Source organism: Vanessa tameamea, chromosome 15 (genome assembly GCF_037043105.1).
Source record: "Vanessa tameamea isolate UH-Manoa-2023 chromosome 15, ilVanTame1 primary haplotype, whole genome shotgun sequence".
NCBI classification, from domain to species: Eukaryota; Metazoa; Arthropoda; class Insecta; order Lepidoptera; family Nymphalidae; genus Vanessa; species Vanessa tameamea.
In genome coordinates, this window is record NC_087323.1 from 621,776 (window position 1) to 647,519 (window position 25,744).

At 34.3% G+C, this 25,744-nt stretch overlaps 1 protein-coding gene across 4 annotated transcripts; it reads right to left on the reverse strand.

The window, feature by feature from the left end:
* Positions 1 to 2,919: 2,919 nt before the first annotated feature.
* Positions 2,920 to 25,637, reverse strand: LOC113396521 (eukaryotic translation initiation factor 5). Of its 4 annotated transcripts, XM_064217043.1 has the most exons (14): positions 25,338 to 25,637; positions 25,000 to 25,128; positions 8,174 to 8,279; positions 7,767 to 7,900; positions 7,307 to 7,535; positions 6,885 to 7,002; positions 6,531 to 6,717; positions 6,296 to 6,394; positions 5,945 to 6,080; positions 5,643 to 5,802; positions 4,974 to 5,181; positions 4,723 to 4,908; positions 4,391 to 4,525; positions 2,920 to 4,347 (listed from the first exon to the last, which is right to left on the reverse strand). In XM_064217043.1, exons 5-13 carry the CDS (start codon positions 7,461 to 7,463, stop codon positions 4,406 to 4,408), a joined length of 1,371 nt encoding a protein of 456 aa, XP_064073113.1. In that variant the 5' UTR covers positions 7,464 to 7,535; positions 7,767 to 7,900; positions 8,174 to 8,279; positions 25,000 to 25,128; positions 25,338 to 25,637; the 3' UTR covers positions 2,920 to 4,347; positions 4,391 to 4,405. The 4 variants fall into 4 exon arrangements, with proteins under 4 accessions (XP_064073113.1, XP_064073114.1, XP_064073111.1 ...); XM_064217044.1 differs by having other exon boundaries at positions 2,920 to 4,525; positions 7,767 to 7,882; positions 25,338 to 25,634; XM_064217041.1 differs by having other exon boundaries at positions 2,920 to 4,525; positions 25,338 to 25,634.
* Positions 25,638 to 25,744: the final 107 nt, after the last annotated feature.

Here is a 25,744-nt window from a genome sequence, read left to right on the forward strand (position 1 = left end):
TTTGATGATACAATTTATTAATTTACATACTAATTACTTTTCTAAATGTACAACTATATTAAAGCAAACACGACATGTAATAATATCTTAAAATTAAATTATATTATGGCATGCATTGATAACGAAAACAATTAAAATAATTTATCATTCAATTATAATTATACAATTCATCATTTATAATAAGTTATAGAATTAAAATAATATTGTTCCATAAATCGAATAAAAAATTTAGATTATTATAACGTAAAATTTTGTATAAATTAAAAATTTGTAATTTGGACATCAATAAAGAATTAGACGTTTTTAATTCTGTCTATAACTAGATATCGGAACTTTGGGAGGCTTACAATGTTTAGATCTATTGAATCGCTGAATTCATTGAGCAATTTGGACTTTCGAGCAACTGCTGAGTGATTACCAAAAACTGTTTTCCGCCGTGGTGCGGAGAGAGGTTTTACTGGGTTACGAGGGTATCTGGATGGTACTCTAAAGTTAAATTTGAATAGTAAATGGGGACAGTCAAGTTTGTTTCTAAAGATTTTAATTTATTAATTTAAGAACAGTCACAAAATATAAATTTATTTCCCACCAATAGTTAGTTAAGAGGTTTTATTCTCTTTTTCTAATATGTGAGCAACAAAAAACATTTTTTTACGAATCTACAAAAAATATTTACCTATTGAATACATTTATGTGAACATTTATTGTGATATTACCTAAATGAATTAGTAAAATGCAAATCTAATATTTTTTAATTGTTAGTTTATAATTTATATAACATTTTTTTACTATGAACAATGGCTGAGATCTAAGTTGAACGGACAGAAGAATACGCATATTATGTGATTAAATCAACGAACCTAAATAATGTTATCATGCCGGCCAACTTAGATTGCGCGTCTGCATAATCTATTAACTAGTTGTAAAGTATTTTAATGCTTGCTATCCTTTTTTAACAAAAGAGACAGTAATATTTTAAAAGCATTGACTAATTGGGATTCATAAATTTGAGGGATAATTTGGAAACAGCGCCTTTTGATGTTGGATATCTGTCGCATACTAATTTCGTTTCAGTTTGAGTATAAACGTGTTTCTTTATATTTCTTCAATTTAGTTTCAGCTTTTACTAAATTTCATACATTTTAAGAGACACTTTTTATACTCAAAGATATTACTCTGTATATGTAGACTCCATAGTCCTGTCAAATTAATATCTAGATTGTGTAGAGTAATATTTTGCACCAATCAGATGGACTTAAATAGCCACCATTGCTGCAGTGCAATATTGTAGTTGTATACGGTCAATGCAAACGCTCAATGATTATATTATGTAAGTTTACGACTTTAATCGTAAAAAAATGCATTTATTATTAGTTTAAGATTTAATAAAGTATCTCCTTGAATCTCTAAGGATGTATTATAATATCGACGTAGTTTACTTGGTTTTCTTTTTTGTATATTAAGCTACAAAATAAACGATTGTATACAATATTTTTTTTTTAATTTCAATTGCCAATATCCGTTTCATTTTTATTTACTCATTTTTAAAAAGTTTTTACTCATTTCGTTAATATCTGTTTCTGTTACGATTGAATATTTTAAATGTAAGTAAAATGGTAAATCAAAGATAAAACACATTCAATGGGAGTGTGTAGTTAATTTTGGCTCTTCAGTCTGTTGTTGTGATTGACGATCACATGGGCATATTCAACGTAGCGTCAGATCCCAGGGTACGTTCTCTTAAACATGTCCATGTGACATCGAAATTTGCATAAAGTGAATATTGTTTCGCTACACCATTTTTAAATAAATATAACTGCTCATTCGTAGCTTATTATATATTTTTATTATCAACATTTTTTGGAAGAAAAGTAACGCATTCACAAAAGCGAAAATTACTGAAGTTCAAACCAAAGCTTCAAAGTAATTTAATTTGACAAGAATGAAAATAATGTTACCACTTTCTCAGAAAATGTTAATTGAACCCGTAGCTGTTTTGTAAACGCTAGTAGTTATACCAATCAAGCTTTATTCTGAATGCTCATTGATTGTTACAGTCATTAGCTGCCGTCGCCCAATTAGATTGAGATTAAAGCTAAATTAGTTAATTTGACACTGCTCATACTTTTAGAAACTCTATTTTAGTCTTGTGCCAAGAAGTGAAAATGCCTTTTTTAAAAATAATATATTAATAACTATCTGACTTTATAATAACAATCTACAATGATTACATTAATTACTTTAATTATCAACAAAAACCTATTAAACGTCATATTTTCTATGACTCAAAAATAGTAAACCCAAGCTTCTATGACAGGTGATCACGCGCTAGTTTTTTTTATGTATTACGCTACAAGGTATCAGGTCTTAGTTCCCAAAGTCCAGGTAGACTCCCAGGGCTCTACGGGTGACTCGACGAGGGTCCATGTTGGTGTTACAAAAAAATAAAGGTTCACAATTCGTAAGTCTACGAAAACTTTTCAGCTTTCAATAGCGCAGAACTAAAATTATGGCTTGACTTCAACTATCGGAATACGGTAAAAATGTAGCTGCAGTGGGTCCACCGAAACCAGCTAAATTTTGAAAGTGGACTATGAGACAAAAATGCAGGGGACCTCTGATATAATTTATTAGGCTGTAGAACTTGTATATTATATCGTTTATACCAGAGTTAAAGAGTTCAAGCCAAATCAAATTTATTGTAATAATTAGTTTCGCGGCAATAGCGCTGCTCCAGATTGCTGGGAACATATCAAATCGTTAAAAAGTTGTAAAATTTGCATTTATCCAAATCTCATTGTCCTATTTGAACCTCCGGCGAAGAACTCTGTAAAAAGTAATTAGCAGTTAAAAGTACTTACAGTGCTTATTAATGATGATAAGAAAACAGTGTTGGTTTCGTGAAATAAAACACTAATATAGAATCCAAATGTATTTGAATACAAAACAAATCTAATAAAATTGTCAGGTGGCAATTTTAAAATATTCTATTTAATAATAGTTTGAATGGAGGAAAAAGTCACGGCGACCGAAGTTTGCTAGCTATATTACAAAAAACGTCTCCACTTCATTGAGATAATTAACTTAAAACACATAATAATAAACGCACGAAGTTGGCAATAATGAAAATCTATTAAATAAATTGTGTTAAAATTATAACAATACAGCAGCGGCGTCGCTGTTGTAAAAAAATAAAAAACCTTTTCATACTCTTTATAAGAAATAATGAATATAAATGAACGAAGCGAGGAACATGAATGAAGTGAACGGAAAGAGTTGAAAATTGTGTTTCTATTTCGTGCGTTATCGCAAGTTCACGATTTAATTACTTTTAAAACATTTCATAAAAAAAAACAATATATAATAAACCATTTTGTGTATTAAATTATTACATATTGTCACCAAATTTGTGACGTTTAAACCGAGATAGAGTAATTGGATCATCAAATCCCATATATAATTAAAATGAAACTTATGCGTAGGAACATTCGTTCCTACGCATAAGTTTTGGAATATATAAAGTTAGTTTAATTTTAGTCACTCTAATTTCAAAGCGTTTAGAATACAACACTACGGATTATGTTTTTATATCTATATTAAAAATTACGGATTTACACAGAAATTTAATGTCTTCGGATGAATTTAGTGTCAACAGATTTTATTATGTTTATATTTCACTAAATTCATCGATAGACAATTGAAAAATGGCCCAAACGGCTTCTTTACCAGATTGTAGAACTTTATTTCTTTCTATTACTAGAACAAGTCGATACATGTGTTTATGTAATTTTTTTCATGGTATAGAAACCGTCATCAGGCCCGTACAATACCGCTTATGAGTAAAGTTTTAAAAATTGTAAACTTATCGGTAGAGCGACTACTGTATTGATAGGAAATTTTCAGCACATGGGGTCCATATATACTAACTATCTATAAATACGTGTCTCGCATCCAATATATGCGCCTCACTTAAAAACTTGATTAACGGGTGTTTAATTTCTCTCCTATCATCACCGATTTCACATTCGAAGGGAGAGGTCGCAGCATAGTTTAACTAATCACCCCAAAACACATTTTTTAGGTGAAGCCATAAAGTGTTTTACATAATGTGAAAGAAAAAACGAGTAACAGTGAGGAGTCATTTTGAAATATGTTTTAATTAATAAATTTACCAACACAGTGTACATACGCAGAATATTATATCTCAAAAAAAAAAAAAAACAGGTGAAAACTATTTCTCTATAGTGGAAATATTTAATTAAGAGTTAAGTGGTTTGAAAAGTACTAATTTATTTGGCAATTTGTTTAGATAATTGTAAGATTACGAAACACGTAATACGGTGCGGGGTGGGTCTGGTGCAGTAACAGTGACAGTGACAGTGACGGTGAGGTGGTGGTGGTGCGTCTATATGGCGTCGATGTCGACATCGATGTCTCCGTCGTCCTCCTGCTGCGGCTTGGGCGGGGCGGCGGGGGTCGTCACCGCCTTGATGGGCGTCACCTTGGCACGATCGTCGTACTCGATCTGATATATAGTTAAAAAAAAATAGAACAAATAAAAATAACAGTCTAAACAGTACCTGTGCATGTGATGATTGTATTTTAATTTTATTTACATCACAAAATTGATTATTGATTGATTGATTACAGACATCACATTTCAACGTTAACCGACAGTTATTAAAACAGATGTGAAACAGTAAAGGGGGATAGACGTCGCACCTCGATGTCCTCCTCGCTGGCGTCGTCGCTGGAGTCCTCCTCGTCCGCCTGCTGCAGCCAGTCGATGAAGGGCTGCGCGCGTTTCAGCACGTCTGCCACCACCTCCTTGGGCGCGAACTTGCGCGACGGCTTGGCCGCCCACTCCAGGATGGTCTTCTCCTCCACGATGTCCAGGTCGTACAGGAGCTGCAACACACGGGCGTGAGTGCGCGGCGGGCGGCGGGCCGGGGCGGCGGGCCGGGCGGCGCTACCTTGAGCACGGCGGGCACGCGCGGCAGCAGCGCGGCGCTGGTGGCGGCGAGCGCGGTGAGCGCGTGCAGCGCGGCGCGCGGCGCGCGGGGGTCGGCGCGCGCCAGGCGCAGCAGCAGCACGCGGTGGCGCTTCACGTCCGCCGCCAGCGTGTTGGCGCCCACCAGCACCTCGAACGCCACGAGCAGCGCCTTGGACTTCACCTCCAGCCTGGAAACGACAGTCGGACGAGTCCCTTGGGTCGATTGCGTCGAGACCTACTCGGCAGGTCGAATGACGACGCTTCCGACCGGAAAAAACCGTCGACAGATTTTAGGTCAACGGAAATCACCCTATAGGTTTTGATTCCCTTTGCGAATGTGTGGGAAATGCTACTAAAACGGCCATATCTTTTGATTGCGTAGGTTTGATTTTTTCACAGCTCCAAGAGTCCGTAGATTTCAGTATTCGGTAATCATTTCAACTTTATATAGCTACGCTTTCCTGACAAAAAGGTCTTGACAGACGGACAAGACATCGAAATGATCTTATAAAGTCAATTTTTTCCTTAGAGGTACGGAACCTTAAAAAGGCAAGGGAGTGAGTCCCATCCACCGCTTTCCTGTGCGTGGATATAAAATAAGTCATGGACGATTTAAAGTGTACTTTTAAAGTGTGTTTTAGTGTGTGACCTGTCTGCCTCGTGCAAGATATCGCTGACGGCCTTCGTGCCCTCCACTTCGCCCGCATCAGAGCGCTGCTTGAGGAACGAGTAGAACAAGTCCATACGTTGTTTCTCATTCTTCTCGCTGTCCTCTGATAGAGTCATACTCTTCGCTCCCTCGGTTAAATCTGTAACGAGCGTAATTATATAAACGTAAATAATGATGGTATTCAAAAGATTTAAGGTCTATTGCATCTAATCCATTGAATTAAAGTAAGCAATGTCAGTGGGCTCTGATTTTAGTATCTTGATTATGTGTGTAGACATTACCTTGCATCCGCGCCCTCACAGCCTCCTCGCTCACGTCGACCGTCCAGTTGCAATCATCATCATCATCCTCAGCAGCTTTGCTCTTCTTCTTGCTCTTCGGATTCGGAGCTGTTGGAGTTACCGGCACGTCGCTCTCCTATTTACCATAATGTCATCATTAAATATGATTACAATAGTAAATTAAGGGACTGACTCTTTCTGACTAAGAACATACATAAGATAGATAGAATTTCTCCGCCTCAATTTAATATTGAAATATAGTGAATTATCAATACTCTTTAATTTAAAATGTTCCAAAATAAAAGTGTTGTAAAACTTTTGTATATTATCAAATAAATATTTAAAACTTACATTTTTAGCGTCATGATTATCCCCATCATGATTGCCGTTGGCAGCGGGACCGCTTCTCTTCGAGCGCTTGCCACGATTGCCTTCCGTCAGCGATGAACCCTGAAAATGAATAAACAGATATTTTATTTTTATAATCATTGTAACATTACATAAGAAATTATAATAGTGATTTTTGTATCAATGGCAATTTTATGTCAATATTCTGTTGTCATAGCGGATGCTGCTGGCCACGGACCTGCATGCTGGGGTCGGCGGCCGGTGGGTTTTTGAGTATGAAAGTATTGAGCTTGTGGTTGAACTCGAGCGGGCCGTGGTAGCCGCACGCCTTGCAGCCCTGCGAGATGGTGTTGCGCTTCGTCGACACGATCAGCTCCGTCTCCGGGTTGTCGCACTCGGGGCACAGCACGAACTTACGGATGAACCTGGGAATTGAGTAAATAAACATGTAAAACGTTTTCGCAATAAACATGTTAAACGGTAACCACATAACCAACATTGGACAGTACTACCGACCTCAATTCAACATGACCGCGCGATTTGTAGACTATCATGTTAACTAGACCAAAAAAATCAACGATTTATCTCTCACCCGTCCAGCAGGTCCTGCAACTTGGCGGAGTCGTGGCTGCCGTTGACGATGAAACGTTCGTTCTTGAAGTCAAACTGTGTCTGAGCACCCAGCTCGCAACCGAAGTATTTGGTCGGATCTAGAGTACAAACATACATTTGTCACGGCTTCTTTGAAAAAATATAAAGTAACAAGAGGGACCATACCTGGTCAAATTTTCTAGCTAAGTTATGAACGCTCATATAAATTAGCCTTTTAAGAAATATTACATTTATCCATAAATGTTTTTGATTGCATAAAATATATGTTATAAAATCATTCTCGTTATTATTAATGTACAGTGACAATACGAACACTCATTTCAATTTGACTTGTATCTATAGGGTATGGGGTATAGTCTGAGCACCTTGTGCCAATCCCGGCTAGTATTTAGGTATACTCACACGTAGCCGGCCTGCCGATGGCCTTGGCCACCTCGGGCATGTTGACGATGACGGTCTTGATGCCGTTCCCCTTGCCCTCCACCTTGGCGCAGATGCGCGGCATCTTGTAGCGGTAGAACGCGTCCGCCACGTTCCGATTTACGTTAACGGACCCCATGGCTGCTTATGTGCTCACTTAATTATAATCCTAACTAATTATTCCAGGGGTGGTTTTTTTTTGACACTGGATCTGTAACAATCGAAACGTAATAAATATTATTATATTCATCTCCATCATATTAGAATCGCATGATAATTCTTAAATCTAAAACATATCGCTGCCTCATTTATGAGATTTAAGAGCCGTTTAAAAAATCATCTGCCCGTAAACCTTTAATACACCCAGGCGAGTTTACCACGGGGGGACTATTTTCGTTTACATAAGATGTGAACACGTCAGAATGGGCATTGGGCTGCTCACCAGGCTTGGTGTGACGAGTGCACGGTTGGGCGTCTAGAGCGGCATGCGGGCCGGGGGCACCCGCGGAGCGCGCCAGTCACGTCTGCCGCAACGGCAGCAGTTTCCGATGTCTGTTACTGCAAAACTTTGATCTTCTGTAACAGAATACGCCGCGGCTACTTCGCGTACGCAAAGTTCTAGGTATGATGAGGACTTTCAACTGACGTAATGATCCGATAGGACTTCGTTCTTTCTACTTGCTACATTCTTTAACTACGAAAATCTTGATGAGTGACGGAATCGCTGGTGAAAGTCTTTCTAAACTATGTTCTCATAACATATCGCAAGTAGCGTTCTTTCGTTGTTTCGTAACTTCTTGTTTATGTCATCTCAACTACGTGATATGTAAAAACGAGCTATTTTCTGACCTGCGAGCAGTATTGCTTAGTGTGTGAAGCGTCATGCACGCTCGCCGGCAGCCGTGACCCCTCGCCGCGACAGACCGACCACTCTCCACGCACTGTACTGATGTCTCTGCAACAATAATAACTACATCAATATTTTTTTGAAAATAATGCCACCTTCTACGATTTCGATTCTAGCCACGGCGGCATATTCAAGAAAAATTAACCAACTCAACTCAACTCAACTCCGCAGAACTGATTAATTCTGCTGAGTTGGTTAACTTTTCATGATAATACATACTATTATTTTTATATATTATTATTATATATGACTATGTACGCAAATACAAGTGTTGGAATGGAATGGAAAAGATCTCAGGGCAGCGCAGGACCCGAAGTGCTGAAATGTATACACAATTTCCAGACTCTGAGCTACTTAAATTTGAAATTGGTAAAACAATAGCTCCTAGTTATAATCAGGTGGAAATAATTCTACCTCCCACTAATTCTAGTAAGACATATCTGTTTGAGATATCTTAATTATCTACAGTTCCTTTAAACTGTTTAATTTAAAAAAGTCAAGTCAAAGTGAGCAAATATATATTTTTCCGATGTTTTATGGTACGAATTAATTTCACTGTCTGAATCGAATTGTTAAAGTATAGTGATAGGACATATATTTTGTAACAAATATTTCTTATCAATTTTTTATCAGTTTACAATAAGATTGACGTAAGAATAGTAATACGAGTAAATAACTATAACAAATTATCGTACTTTTTCAGCTTGTGACGGCTCGCTAATGAGTACGGTAAACGTTGGTACACTTTTCATCCTACAAATTGATAAGAATTGATAAATTATTTTTGAAAAATGATTTAGTTTTAATTTTTACTTTTCTTTCACTAATTTAAAAATAAATTCAGCAATTCAAATATATATTAGTATTACGGAACTTACTTTATGTAACTGGCATTTTGCAAATCAAAATGAATAAGAACTCAAGGTGATCCAATAAAATTTACTGCGAAATGTTAACTTAAAACGACGTCTGACAACTTGTGTGTTCAAAACAACAACACGTGTAGTACGAGAGTGAAAAAATCATGATTCTAAAGCCTTTGCGTGCAAGCGAATATAAGCCTAAATTCCTTTTAAATTTAGTTAAAAAATCCCGTGTTAAATTTTTCGTACTTAACACACTGTAACACGTTCCTTATTCGTACGTATAGGTCCTTGAGCGTGAGCCTTGTGATTGGTCAATAAACCTGAGTTACGCGCACACGATTGTAACGTGTCGTTAAATGTTATACATATACTTATACTACTTTCGGCCACCGCAATTCGTATAGAAAGATTTATAGTTTCCGGTTTTAAATCTGCAACCTAACCGTTGTATTTGATTATATGATTTGGACGAATAAGAAAAGACTTTGTTTTGCAATAACTTATCAAAACTGTTTCGTCACAGTCGACTGCATCATGAAAATTGATTGTTTTCTTGATGAATATTGAATACTGTTTATTACTTCTTCACAAGGTGAAAGTTTGTTTGTCCGATTGTCGCAAATACCCAAAAATATATTATTAGATAGCAATTAATAGTTGATATTAGATTTAGATATAGTTGTCGATGGTTATTTTGGTGTTACAGCAATTTTATACAGATAAAGCAGAGTACGAAGACGTAACATGTAACTTGTATATTACAATTTCATGATCAAAAATATATTTTTAAATTATTTTAAAGAGATTTTTAAATTCGATTCGACGAGTTTAACTTTCAGGGTCATATCGTTGGCACGTCGTAAATTATCAGAGCTTGTGAAGTACCCTTCATTAGTGTAAAGTTTCTTTTGATGACCACTGACGCTTTGGGCCGGGTCGAGTGGCAATCTAGCGGACTAGAGCGTTATCAGAGATGGAAATTAAGATGAAAAAAATATTCTTTTAATATTAACAAAGCTTCTTTAAATGGCTACATGCTCAATATTTTTTTATTTGCTTATGTGTTATTTATTTTAAATTAATTTAACAAATTATTCGACATTTAATAATTATAATCACTGGCAACACCAAATTATATAAAAGTACGTAAATTATACGATGTAATTTGAATATTTCACTCGTCATTATTACGGCGATTAATAAATTATTAATTTATTATACATGACTATTAATTATGAAAATATTCTGCAACTGCAACTATTCTTTTAATGAGACAAAATATATAATTTTGAAGCGTTATATGCAGAATTTATACCTTAAAAAAAACGAAATTTTTGTACTTAACATTGGTAGATTATAAGATAAGTCTTGTATATGCAAATATGTGCAATGTTACATCCGAGTATCAAGTAGTAAACGAGTATTTCATACAGGTGCGATTTCTTTTTCCTGATATTTAAGAGTTTTCGTTTTTGGGCCACTTTTGTCTTTTGCAGCGTTACCGGACATCTGTTTGAAATAACCCACCTTTGGACATTCTCGGGCTCTGAATGACGTTCATCCTGGTGGTATTTCCAATGAATTCACACCTCGGCACAACGCAAGCATTGACTTCATCGCGGAGGACATACTTTCACGTAATGCAAACATAGGCGTGATTTAACTAAAAACTGACGACATCTATTTTTCAACGAGCAAAACAACTTTTTAATCATAATAATTTCAATTAAAGTAGGTTCTAGCCTTGAACACACTGTATTAACATTTCTTTAATTCTACACAAAAATTATCTTGAAACTATGATCACGCGATATCCGCATAACTGCACCATAAAACTTCCCGACAATTTGGACACATTCCAAAACACTAAATACTTGTGTAAAGTCAAATTTGATATATATTGAACATTGTGTCGACGCTTCGTTGGTATTAAATTAACTTAATAACCATTTACTTGTTTAGACAGGCAGACAAGCCAATAAAAAGTGTTTAATAAATACAATTACTCATAAAATAAACAGTAGATATATTAATTAATATCTATACAAAAGTATACTTCAAATAAATGTTTAGACGTCGGTATTCCTATTGAACATGAACTCCAGATAATAATAATATATAATGAAAACCTTTAAATCTAAAAATTGTTATGTACATAAACTTACCTAACTAATAGTGTCACTTCGTGATAGTGTTTGACTTTATTTATATATCATTTAATAATGTTTATTTATGTACTCCTTCAATCGAGTTATTTGCTATAATAATTATGTACTGCTTAAGGTGCAGGTATAGTAAAACTAGTGAGTTTACTTGTCTTTTTATATGATACTTAATTGTACTTTCTCAATGATAAATAAAAATTAATAAAAATAAATATTATATTATATATAATAGAAACCGTTACACCATTACCTTGTTTTATTTAATAAAAAACGGCAAGTGCTTATTAATTAGTATTATATAAAAAATATATATATTATTTAAAATCTTCTTGTATCAAAACATTTATGTTACATAATAAAATAATATTACATTCATTAAGAAGGAACATCTGTTTTGCGTGTAAAATATATTTGGGTGTTGTCTACGGCTATAAAGTCCGCATTGCGCTACACACGCACGCGTCATTCTGGGCGAAACATTCAATAATCAGGTCTGTGACGCTAAGGTCAGAAACGCCGAAAGCATTTCGAAAAAATGTACCCTTTGACCTATGTAGATAATAATGTCACAATATACACAAATATGTGATAAAAAGAATGATTTGCATTTACTTAATAGTAATTATGTTTGATGTTTAAAGGTAAACACTGATAAATGTTATACTGTAAACAACATTTGTTATTTATATTAATTGGAGCTGTTGATCGCGTGCATCTTAACCGATTGTTGCAGGTTCTCGTGCTCAGCGGTGAAGGTCAACATCGTGAGGAAATCTGTATGTGTCTAATTTCAATGACATACCGTCACATGTGTATCCACCAAACCGCATTGGAACAGCTTGGTGGCATTTGTTCCATACCTTCTCATAGGGAGAGGACAGCCTTGGGCGAGCAATGGGATATTACTCTTAGCTTATACATTCCAAGTCACAACAACACGAGAAATCACAACGCGCACTTCGCGTTCCTTCAAACGTCGTACACGTACAAACTTGTAATTAGATCGGGATCGATGCACGTAAAAATTGTCTCTAGTTGATTAGAATAGTGATTATTTTCGTTTTAATAAAATTTAATCCTGTCGTTCAATGCAATATCATCGGAAGGCTGACGTATCTGATAAACTTAAACACTGCAACTTTGACAAATTGAAGGATTAATTTATACGTTTTATAATATAAACGCCTACTCTTTAAAAATAAAATTAATATAGTGCATGCGACTTAAATTGTCAGAAATTAGTCGAAGAGTAGGTTGTTTTAGAGCCTGGTGAATAGGCCATCCAATGTTTAGTGATCATAACTACCCATAGACAATGGCGCTGTAAGAAATATTAACCATTCCTTACATCACCAGTGCGCCAACAACCTTGGAATCTACGATGTTACGTCCCTTTGTGGACTCAACGGTACTTAGATATTAACGGCACCGCAGCCAAAAATAAATCTGCGAAGTCGCCAGTATTGGTTAGGTTAAATAAGAAAATAAAATCTAACCTAACCAATATTGGCGCATTCGCAGTTTTTTTGCTGCGGTGGCGTTAATATGTAAGTAGGTACCCACTCGCCATTCAAACCGGAACACAACAATACCATGTTTTGCTGTTTAGTGGAAGAATATGTAATGAAGGTGGTACTTGTCCATACAGACTATAAAATCAAAATATACTTTATTCAAGTAGGCTTTTACAAGCACTTTTGAATTGTCTTTTAACAAACTATTTAAAATAAAGCTAACACCGGTTCGGAATGTAGATTCTACCGAGAAGAACCGACAAGAAACTCAGTAGTTACTCTTTTTCAACATCTATTCATATCATCACAAAGACCTATTAACAAGTTTTTTTTTTATTTAATTTATTTCGATTTTGTTGTTAGTTTCTAAATTATTGCGATTGTTTAGTTGAAAATTAAATAATCAAGATAATATTTTCAACATTGTGTCAGTTAGTGAGATGAAATGTATTGAGCACGTGGCAAATACTAACTAACCCGATTAAATAGACTAAAACTAACATTGTCTATGATCGCACGCTTCATAGAAAAGATACCATTGCAACAAGATCAACATCCGGTCGAGTTAAACGTTCAACATGTTGATGTACAAATTTCCGGTGTTACTCGTGACATCTCTGATAAAAAAAAAAACAATCAATACGATAGCCGCCACTGCCATTTTGCAATGGGAAAATTGTGAAACTTCTCGTCGTATAATAGTAGTAACGATAATGTTACTCGGGTGGGTATTTTTCACTTCTGGACGGAAACGAATTGGATATTACACAGGGGATTTGCTGGATAAACATGAGGTCTAATTTAATCTAAGCCATGCAGGTCTCCTCACAATGTTTGGAAGGAAAATAAAGATGTAAGATGAAGATCTTCGTGCGCGAAATGTACCTTACAAATACAATGGTCCTTGTCCGGGTTTAAGCAACCCACGTGTTCTACATGATCTATCAACTCCGTATTTCGGTTCCATTTTCTAATGAAACTGCACGAAAATTTATTAAATTTCCTTCATAAAAAAACGAGTCGTTTTTTTTCTAATCGTAGAATTGTCCGATTAATGTTTACATTATTAAATCAGTAATACTTACACTACCATCCGTATTTCGTACGTACATTTGATACGTAAGTAGAAAGATAATTGTAGTTTCTGAATTAAGCCTCGTAGATATTTCTACTATCATAAATAGCCGGGCGATAGTCAAAAAAGTGCACCACCAATGTCTCCACGTGAATAAAACACGTAATGTATATGATCAGTGAACCGTTTGATCATTCGAGTTAATACGATAAGGATCCAGTCACCTTCAACCGGTCGTTTCAGAAGGAACGCAATTAAACCCTCCAGCAGTCAAGCGTGAGCGAATGCTTTCGCGGCTCACTGGATTTTAGAATCGATACTATAACGCGAAATGGACTTTGATTGTGTATATTTGAATACACTGAATGTAACTGTTGCGTGTAATGGAACGGATATTTTAGACTCGACGCATTATATTGATTAAGATATTTTCCATTACGAAATATGGTCAAAGTCAAAAAAATTCAAAAAGTCTAATACCGGTTCCGAAATAAACACTTCGGACTTGAGAAGAATCAGCGAAAGAAACTCAGCGGGATTTTTTGTACGTTATATTTTAGTTATAGTTCTTGTAGAATAATACAAATATTTACATTTTAATTATTTCAAATAGCCATCATTTCATTCTCAAGATTTGCAAACAAAAAATTCGTTATATATTTAGGTATGTTCGTTATTTTTCCATCACAAATACTAGAAAAGTATCTTATTAATTCTAATTGAATTCGTGAATACGAAATAATCTTAGGCTTAGGTCTTCTTTAATTTGGAAGAAACAGTTTTTAGCATATTATTAAATGTGCCAGAATTGAATTTGACACGTGCAAATCTCCTCATAATTTCTATTACGGAACTATAAGCACAAATTCAAGGTTTCTCCAAGCTTGTCTAGGTAGGTACCATCTACTCATAATATTAAAATTACCGCTAAGCAGCAATACTTAGTATTTCTGAGTTTCGGTTCGAAAGGTGAGGCAGTGTCCCCAAACACAAGGGATATTAAATCGTAGTTGGCAAAATTGGTGGCGCATTGGCAATTTAAGTAATGGTTACAATGGTGACGACATACTTAGTCCATTTACCCTACCACCAACCTATTTAACCTTTACAATTCAAAAATGCTTGTAAGAGAAGCCTATTTAAATGAAGAGTATTATTGTTAATTTTACGACACATACAGAAAAAAATAAAACTGATTCAATTAAGATTAAATTGTTAATAAAGACAAAGTACAACGTAAAATAAAATAATTGTAATTTAATCATCAATATTATGACATATGTATATACCTACCACACAAAATACAAGTAAACCGCGACATATTGAATGATTACAAATAAATTATCAAAGCGATACGTCGCCTGGCCAGGTCGTTTTAGTATCGGGTTAGGTTAACGCGGAGGCGAGCCAAACGTCAGCCGAGTCAAGGTTGATTTCATTTGCTACATGTAAATTGTCCGTTGCGTATGTCCACCGAATTCTATATCGTCAATGTTATGTTGTTATTAGCTTCTAAACATTGTTTTCAATTTCTTTTTGTTGTATACACATCCGGAATATGTATGAGAAATGCATCCGAATATTGTCGAAATCATTTCTAGCTTCCCTTTTGTTTATATTACTCACAGTTCTAAGAGATCGATCGTTTAAAATGAGTAACTTTTGAATCATCGATTGTTGGTCACGTCACAAATCAAAAACAAGTAATTTTCAATAATTTTGACCTTTTCTTCAAAATAAATTGTCAATCGTCTCGAAGATAGCTGAGCACCACACGCCATAGCGATACTGAAACTAAGCTGTTACATGAGAAGAATTTCAGTGCTTACTGTGGTAAAAATGCTCACGAAAGCGAGCAAGCATATGAGCCATTGAAGCAACCTGAGGCAGTGGCCTATTTAACACATTGTCGTTACATATTACATCCGCGTGGCAAATGTTAATTATATAATTAACTGAGTCTCAAATACTTAGAACTTCTCGTATTGGAAGATAGAAAAACAATGCTTTATTTTTTTAGTTAGAATAATTAGCTAGTGGTCGTATCCGACACTTCGAGCACGAGTTCTAACGAAGACATGTAAGGCAAAATTATAAGAGACCTAAGGATCTACATTCCCGAGTCCTAACTTTAAATCCCAGGTTGGTTTAGAAGGTATTGGGTTTTTTTTTCAAGAATTTTGATTAGCAACTCCGACTAAAGGCAGTCCAGTCTCCGTTACTGTCCTTACTGTCTGATTTTTCTCCCATGGAGTTATTAAATAAAGTATTTAAGAAAGAAGAGGATGCACCAAAGCATTTATTATTCATCGAGTTTTACAAAGTAAAATCTCGTAGAATCCAAAGCTGCAAAATTTACTTATTTTTTCATATTCGACAACAAAGAATGAATTCGTCGTTTAGAATTAATGGGTGATTTATTATTTTTTAATTTCGACAAATATATGTTATTACGCATACTACATAACATTGTAAGCAACAATAGGGTGCCCACAATTTCAGCTCAATCAATCTATTGCGGGAACTGATATAAAACTATTTGACGTAAACATCGTAAGGTTTATTTAAACCAAAGCCTACAAGGAAATGAGTTGGCGAAAAATAAGATCGCTAAGTCCAATACGTACAAATGAAATCCATAGCGAATAGGCTTTTAGATGATAATATTAATTCTTTGTTGAACATATTCTATGACGTTAGCCATAAAATAAATCTATTAACTTCCCGTGATATTTATAACATTTAAATATATAAGCTAGGTGCCCGTCCCGACTTCGTCCGAGTGAAATAAGATTGAAAAGGTAAATCGGTAGGCGGACGGGCAAATGGGCCACCTGATGGTAAGTGGTCACCCATAGATATTGTCGCTGTAAATCCCGGGAGGTAAGATGTTATGACTGTGCCTGTAATTACACTGGCCCCCTGACCCTTGAAACCGGAACATAACAATACTAAATATTGCCGTTGGGCGGCAGAATAACTTATGAGTGGGTAAGTACTACCTAGATGGGCTTGCACAAAGCCCTAAGTAGACTATTCGAATGCACAAAAATATCATCGAATTCGGTCCAACTATTAGGGTGTTCAATTTCATACAAACGTGCAGAAGATTTATATAAATGAAGATAAGACCAAAGGTAGTTAAAATTTAAGTTTCCTGTGTCACGTGTCCGATTACTATATTCAGTAAACGATTACATTTGCCTACGGATAGTTAAATTGCCTACGAGGCGTAATTCACTTGCTACTTATGGATCTGAAGGCTGCAAATAGCGTAGGGTAAATATATTAGGTTGACAGATGAGTGTTTCAATAAAAAACGTAAACGCCAATTAGACAATCCTACTATTAATAATCAAAAAGATTCATATATATACATGCGAAAGTAAATCCGTTTGTCTGCTTGTTACCGTATCAAAACTAAACCAAATCATTGTTAATTAAATTTGAAATACAGCCTGAGACCCGGAATAAGAATATAAATTATGGAACCTATAGAAGAATTAATTTGACGCGCATATAGCCACGGGTAATACCTAGTTCAATTATAGTTTCAATATGTATTTAAAAATTACCATGCGGATATTAGGTTATTCTAACTTTATTACAGAAATAGTATTCCGCATTGCCAAAGGCATAGGAGGCACCGCAGGAAGTACCGAGGTACTGGGTGCAAGGGAGGGAGGCTAGGGTGGAACGTCAGGACGCATGCGCCGCGTTATCGATTCTAGTTGCGACCGACTCGAACCTTCCAAGCGAGCCCCGCCGATTTGAAATTTTAGCACAGGCGTAATGTTATGTTGCATGACAGGCATAATGTTATGTTGCATGGTAGATATTTAAAATTAATTTTAAGGACTATCAATAGAAATGAAATAAAAATAAGCAACGTAACGAATTAATAAAGAATAACCAAAAACGTTTACAAAAAAAAAATAATAAAAAAAAAAACAAAATCGATATATAACAAATCAAATATTATAATATTTTATTACATATCATTGAGTTATAACAAAAGGCACGAAGTACACGTGAATCATTTGAAAATGTTTCTCACAGTGGACGCGTCAGAGGTCGGTTATCAACGCATCTCCTGATCGATCGATAAGACTATTGAGATGCGCCGTAGACTTCACAAGCAAACCGGACAACGAACTTGTCCTATTTAAAAAAAATACCTAGTATCTAATTAAAAACTAGCTACTGAGTTTTCTCAAGAGTATTTCTTTGTAATACCTCTATCAGAACCGATGACAACCACACAAAGAGTTGCCATAGTAAGACATAATATTAAATTGTCATTTCAAATGCACTTTTTAAAACCGGATATTATATTAAAAATATTCTTTATTCAAATAGGTTTCTTATTTCTTTAACAGTAAACTTATAGTAGGGGAGGCGAAGAGGGGATTTTTGCAGTGGATCGAGCTTGTCAGATAAACATATAGGAAGAATCCTTGTACCCTTTAATATACTTTTATAAAGTATCAACCCTTAGTATGGGGGCGTGTGTTGAGGAGAGCCCGTCAGATTAGTAAAAAAAAATCGATCCTCTGAAAAACGCGAGCGCGTCAGATTAAGTAATACCAGATTAATTACATTTAGAAAAGTGTATATTTCAATAATCTGACGATTTGGGCGTAGCGTTAAGAAAATCTCGAAATACTCGAGCGCGCTTCTAATTTAGCTGTAGGAAACAGAGATATAATAATCTGACGGTTTCCATGGGGCGTTTTTGTGTTTGGTAGACGCTTGACGCTTTCGCGTGTTTGTGGTGTTTTGTCTATTTAAAGTGATTAGTCTTACATCCATTATAATCATAATTGACGTAAATATAACGAGTGCTTTTTGTAAAAAGAAACTGGTGAAAAAATAAAAAAAAAATCCAGTAACGTTAAAAAAGTGTATTCATGTTTTGGAGTATCGAAAAGTGAAGCCTACTGTAAGAAAATCGAGTAACAAATGGAAACTTGGAAAACAACTACCTGAAGCTTATGATGATATTGTCATAACACCTGACATTTTAGGAGATACTTCTGATTTAGGTACATTTTATTTCATATATTATACTATCATAACATAAATATAACATAATGATCATAACCATTCTTGGTTACAGAACCCCGAGATGACGAGGATGTCCAGGAAATTGAAGATGAGAATTAACATTTGCATTCGTATATTCTATACCTTTTTTATGTATGAATACGTATATCTTGTTTCTAGAGTTCCTTTAAATCGGTCAGAAGAATAATAATCCTTCATGTAATTGTCAGATTATTATTCAGGAAGACTATCATATCAATATGAACCCCCTGCATAAAAATCTGACGCGCCGGAGTATCCCAGGGTCACGTTTTTTTTCACAGAAAAAAAAAAATTATTCCTATGGGCCGCATCCAAATCGTCAGAAATTTTAATACGACACTTTTGAGGGTTCAATATACATATACTATGAATTTCTGACACGCTCGAGAAACTTTTTTTTTTAAATTTTTCAACCGCTTGTTAAAGGCAGCCTCCTCGACTTAATCGTCAGATTAATATATAGTGGTTGTCAGAAATATAAAGCGCGTTTATACTGTTAATGGCTGACACGCTCGAGGACTTTTATACAAGTGTTTTTTTTTTACATTTTTAACAATGATTGTAACCAACCTTGAGAACTAAGATGTTATGTCCCTTGTGCCTGTGATTACACTGGCTCACTCAACCTTCTAACCGGAACACAACAATACAGTGTACTGTTATTTGGCGGTATTATATCTGATGAGTGGGTGGTACCTACCCAGACGGGCTTGCACAAAGCCATACCACCAAGTAACGTTTTTTCTAATGTCATTCGTATATCGTTAGTAAATGATTCGCATTATGCAGATGTTATATAAACGTCGTCAAATTTTATTTTCACTAACATTATGCTTCATTAACCTATAACGAACGGAATATGATCTTATTTTCCTTAATTAATATCTTTCGCGTCGTTTTATTTAGAGAACACGTCATATAATATAGGTACAATCTCATATGATATTAATCTATCCTATAATATAAATGCGTAAGTTACTCTGTCTGTCTGTCTGATGAAATTTGGTAAGTAAGCTTCAACTTCAAGAAAGGGCATAGGCTACTTTTTTATACCTGACGACTAGCCCCTAAAACTCTAACGAAACTGCGGGCGACGAATAATATGGAATAAACTCAATCGATAGCGTCATCACATACAGCGTTTTTAATGGTAATGTTCTAGCATTCATGAGCGTATATGTAATGTGCCATTAGCTCAGGTCAGACAGACAACCCACGCAGAAATAATCCTTCATTTACTTTCGAAGATAATTGAGTAACAATTAAATGTAGTAATTATCGCTTAACTAGATGCAATATCAGATGGAGATAAGTTAAATTTTTAGGATAAAGGTAAAACATAATACTCAGTGTGTACATTAATTTTGTTTCGCGTTACACGCTCTACAATAAAGATCCGTGACGTCGGTAATGTGATAATTTATTGTGACACGACGAACGAAAGTTTTGTAAATAAGAGTTCCTATTTCGCTGCTATGCACGTGAAAGCGAAACAACATATCTACAAAATGTATTATTTCATTGTCTCACCCTTTATTTATAAATTATCATTCTTTAGGAATTTAATAACATTTCGGCTTTAATATTTATAACTAGCTGCTGCGAACTGATTCACCCGAGTTACAACGTTGCTGGGGGCTGGACAAAGTGCGTTCGAAAATTGTCGAAACGATTTTAAGCATCGTTTTCGTCAAAAATGCAGTACAGTACGTGAAATGTTGATCACGTGATAAATCGAATACATAATTATGTCATTTCCATATACTTTTGCCTTGCTATAAAAAAATCAACAATCGCTATGTGACATTATTTAGACAAGCTGTTCCAACCGTGACAAAACGTAACACAGCGTGACGTCTTCTAAACTATATAACCTTTCTTAATGAATAAAAAATCTAACGCAATTAGACACGTACAAATCAGACCGGTAGGTATATCCTATTACAACAACAAAGCTAGAAATACCTACAACTTCAAATATACATAACATTCGTATAGTTTTTACAAGGATTTTTTTTTTACCATAAACTATATCTTGAGAAAACTCGGCACGGCTCTTAACAGTTTTTCCAGCAGCGATCAATCATCGGAGCGAGAGGGAACGAGGTCTGTGTGCCGCCGAGAAAGGCGAGTGCGTCGACCTCCATGACATAACACGTTTCGGCAAATCGCGGACGTAATGTCTGCTGTTATTTGCCGCAACTTGGTCTAAGGCTAGACTCTATGCAAACAGTGTATGCTATGTAAGCGAACTAGGTACTATCGACTCGAGACCAAGCGCTGGACTTTTCACTAATTTCGACTTCATGAAAATCATTAAACACATGTTTAAGTAAATATCTATTAATTTTTTACTTTAATCAATAGAAACCTCAACATGTTTTTAAAAGAATTAATTGCTTCAACGTAAAATCATATTTTAACTTGAAAGCATAAATAACTAGAGATTTTAACGACTTGTATAATTAACGCAGTGACTATCACAGAATGACGTGAGTCTAAACGAAAACCCGATAACAAACGGCGAGAGTTGAATAATTCTATAAATAACTGCACCGACAACCGAAACTTCGTAACTTAATTTTGATAACGAATTTAAACACCAGACTTTTTTCAACGTAAAAAAAAACAAGTAGAAAATTATTTGAGTCTAGATTTTTTTAGGATTTTGTTCACGACTCACGTACTAGTCGTGTCGGGCCCGTGTAAAGAATAACAATGCATAGCGAACAGTCGCAATATTTCACTGCATATTTGTAACAAGCAAACAGCTCGGACAACTAAAAATCTGTTTTTTTTTATATTCAAAAACGTATACAAGGCACGTTCCCATTTTTTATGGACATACTCTGTTAGATGAAGATTGAAAGTTACTCTCTTAACAGAACACATTGTACAAAAAATGTCGAGTGTCTTTACGGCAAGAGAAAAACGGGAAGCGTGGATGAACTTTCTAAGAACGGAAGCACGGAATTCATTTTAAGTAGTTTGCATACAGGACATATACATTTGTGTATAACTAGATCCAGATATAGATGTATTTTATTCGATATATTTTCAGTAGAATCTGTATTCCGAATCGGTTATTTTACATTCAATTAAATCCTGTAAAACGAACATCGAAAAATTCTTAAAGATCCTACTTGAATAAAGATGTTTGAGAGCTGCAGAAACCTACCCCGGAATAAATGGGATATGCTTAAGCGAATGGCGATATAAGATAAATCCATATGTTCTAAACTCGATTTTAACAGTGATGGATAAAGCAAATCTTATTATCGCATTCTGAACGAGCCTTCTGGATTGATTTAATATTGAATTTGCACTCAAGAGCACAGCGCAGTAATCCAATATAATGTTTGCAATTCAATGTTACGTGGGCATTGATTGAAAGACAGTTCAGTTGAACTGGCAAATATTTTGCCAGTTAAGAAATTAAGCGAATAAGTCGACTATAGTAGCGAATTTTTAATCTATGTTTATCCATATTAAAGGAAGCCGTATAACGGAATAATATGTCAATATATAAGTAAAGCCAAAGGTGATATACATAGATAAATAGAAAGTGCTTAAGTAGTTTCTTTTTTTTAAATTCCATTCAAGGTTTTGGAGAGAGGGTCGTTCTTGCGATTCGTTTCTTAAAAAATCAATAACAGACGCAAGCTTACAGGCGTACAATCAAGATACAGACCATTGGTAATTTTGCCTATGTTTCAAAATTTTATGAGCATTGAAATCAGCAAAGGCTAAATAGTTTAGTGCCTTAATCAAGTCTATTTTTGAATTTGGTAGCGATTGGAGAGTTTATTTATAAAATAAAAAAAATAAAAATTGGGAATTAGAGTAAAAATTTCGAAGTATGTAAATTTATATATGTTTACTTTGGAAATTTAAATGATTGTTTTCGAATTTCGACAAGAGCCTCACCCTCTTCCTAAACAAGAAATATAAATCAGTGATAGTGCAATGAGAAAAGGATTAACATAGGTTTGTTTTATTATCAGTAGGTATATAGCTCATTGAATAGTAACTGATATGTTGTTATCAAACAATGTGTTTAAGGTACCGTGTCCTTACTCAATAGGGTCAGAGTTTACCCAAACTTGATGCAAACAATAAATAAACCAGACTTTATGAAAAGATTTTTAAATTTAGTAAATATATATGATACACTGTAAAAATATTATGTTACTCGGTGTCCTACGATTGTCTGAGCTAACAAAATTAATTTTGCCTTGGAGTTAAGTTTTTTTTTCAAATATATAAAACCAAACCTTCGCATTCGCATATTTTTCAAATAAAAAGTTTGTGGCATCAAAAACTCATGAGTCGGATCAAAAGGTATTCGGACAAAATATATAAAATAAAATATTCTTTTACATAATAATACATAAATAACAAAACTATTTTACAAAACTATAAATAAAATCAAATTATCATAGTGTATATAAATAATTTTTATCAGCTAGTATTATCTTTGTGGAGCTGCTGTTCCACTACTACAACTATATGAGCCTCGACATCGGATGCTGATTAATTTTACGTAATTAGGCTAACCCACAGAAACTAAAAATATAAAACCGAAATATAAGCACGCGACGATTAATTTCGCGTCATATCCCCACCAAATAATATTTTAAATCAAATCTTTTTTTTTTTAAATATAAGTTAACCAGTTTGAAATAATGCAAATTATTGTATAACATGGTATGACATTATTGTATAATCAATTACTTAATAATTTAGGTAAGATGTTGACGTAAACTATGATAACAGTGGTAAAATAGACATACCGTTAGAAAATATACAGAAACCGTTAAATCTCTGAGTCAACTACTACTAATCCTTTAGTGTATGTACACTAAACTATGTAGTTTAAATAATTAATATTTAAAATAAATGACACCACCCTTTCAATTAATATAAAAGCTGCAATTTGGACTAGTCATTTTATGACTGATTTTTCTCTTATTTAATTTAAATGCTATTACAAAAGTCAGTCTAGTTGAACATCAATATATTACATTTATTGAGTAATTTACTCAAAACTCAAACAGTATATATACTATTTTGACCCAATGAAATATTGCATGTCTTGAATACACTAGCAACATAACTCCCATAAGTGTTACGATGTATATAATATACTCTAAGTAACAGTAATATGATGCAATGGCATCATACTACATTTATAACACTGCATTGATCAGAAAACTCATTGTCACGGCAATAAGTCATTAAATACCTAATTTAATTTAAGCTATGAACTCTACATGCACATATATATCTATGAGTATTTTTGTATTGTACTACGAGTTAGTACCCAAAAAGGAATTCTTTGATGTGTGTTATTGAGAGTTGATGTCGTTAGGCATTCCTTATAATTGATTATTACCTATATGTAGATATATTTTAGATGAGAAAATGAACTATACATGAATATATGTATAATACTAATCATATATTTTATACCTTCAATGACTATTTTATAGATTTTTTACGAATTTCTTATCTATTTACAGTTTAATTCTTCGATTAGCATTCAGAATTTGATTTGAAAAATGTAAGTCTGTTGCATACAATAACATTTAATACATAAAAGTATCAGTTACATTAAATTGACGAGTCATTCTTTGTTGATAATGTTCAATATTTTAGAAATTAATATACATATATTGAAAATAGTCAAAAAATAGAAATTGTTATACATACTATAACATAAATATTATATCTAATTGGATTTTTTTTGTTTAAATAGAAAAAAGGAATTAGACACTTCATGCAAAGAATTCGCAATTCAACACAGAAAAATGAAATATTGATTTTTTTTTTTAAATAACTATTTAAAATGAAATTTAAGTTTAATTAATGATAAAGCAATATATACCTATTATGGTGTAGTTAATTTCTAAAAACTCCTTCGCTTCTAAATTCAAATTAGAGAAAATAGCAAAAATTAAGCGAATTTTGGTATAACCTCTTAGAATTTCTACAAAGATATAGAACGGAAAGGAATTTAGGAAAAATATTAATTAACTAATTGATATTTAATTAACTTACCTGTATATCTTGCTAAAGTCATATAAAATGGTAGCGCCCCACTGGACGAGAGCTCACAGATGGGATGAATTGTTGATCCTTCCTCGGAGCTTGCACCAGAGAAGCACACGACTTGCCGGGCACACCAACCTGTCACAATTCAATATTAACTTCACGTCCGCATTTTATGTACACTTCCACTAGACAGCTATTTAACAAAGATATTAGCTACTTTATCAGATTTCTAAAGCCGAAACGTACGCACCAGCTGGCGAAAACGTGGTATCTGTTAGCCACTTGCTATGTATCTATATAAGTAAATATGGAGTGAAGATATTCGATATTATGTTGATGTATACCTTCCCACTATGACGATGCGCGGTGACTCTCAATACACGCAAGTAGAAAAAACTCTCGTCTATGCCACAAGAATAATATAGGAAAAAACATTAAATAAATTGATTTTCACAAATTTCATACACGATACCGTGGCTAAAAATGACGAAGACAGAAAATAAATGAAAATGCACACTTTCTTATGTTTCTGGAACTGCCTTCACACCGGAAGCGAGAATATTTTTAAACTCGCGACACTAAGCATCACATTTTTTAGAAAACATAAATCTTTATTTGGATAATATTGCATTTCTAATTATTTTAGCTCACAATTGAATTTAAATTTTATTTTATAGTCTTGAACACTTATCATTGAATTTAAAATTTAAATGAAAACAAATTTCTAACAGGAAATTACATAGGTTGTCTA

What these genes read in the sequence shown, in the direction of transcription:
- LOC113396521 (XM_064217043.1), bottom strand. Translation starts at nt 7,463, where the DNA reads ATGGGGTCCGTTAACGTAAATCGGAACGTGGCGGACGCGTTCTACCGC. An exon ending in TGTGAGGGCGCGGATGCAAG is followed by an intron (nt 5,803 to 5,944) that starts GTAATGTCTACA and finishes CGCTCGTTACAG; the next exon opens with ATTTAACCGAGGGAGCGAAG. An exon ending in GCGTGCCCGCCGTGCTCAAG is followed by an intron (nt 4,909 to 4,973) that starts GTAGCGCCGCCC and finishes CGTGTGTTGCAG; the next exon opens with CTCCTGTACGACCTGGACAT.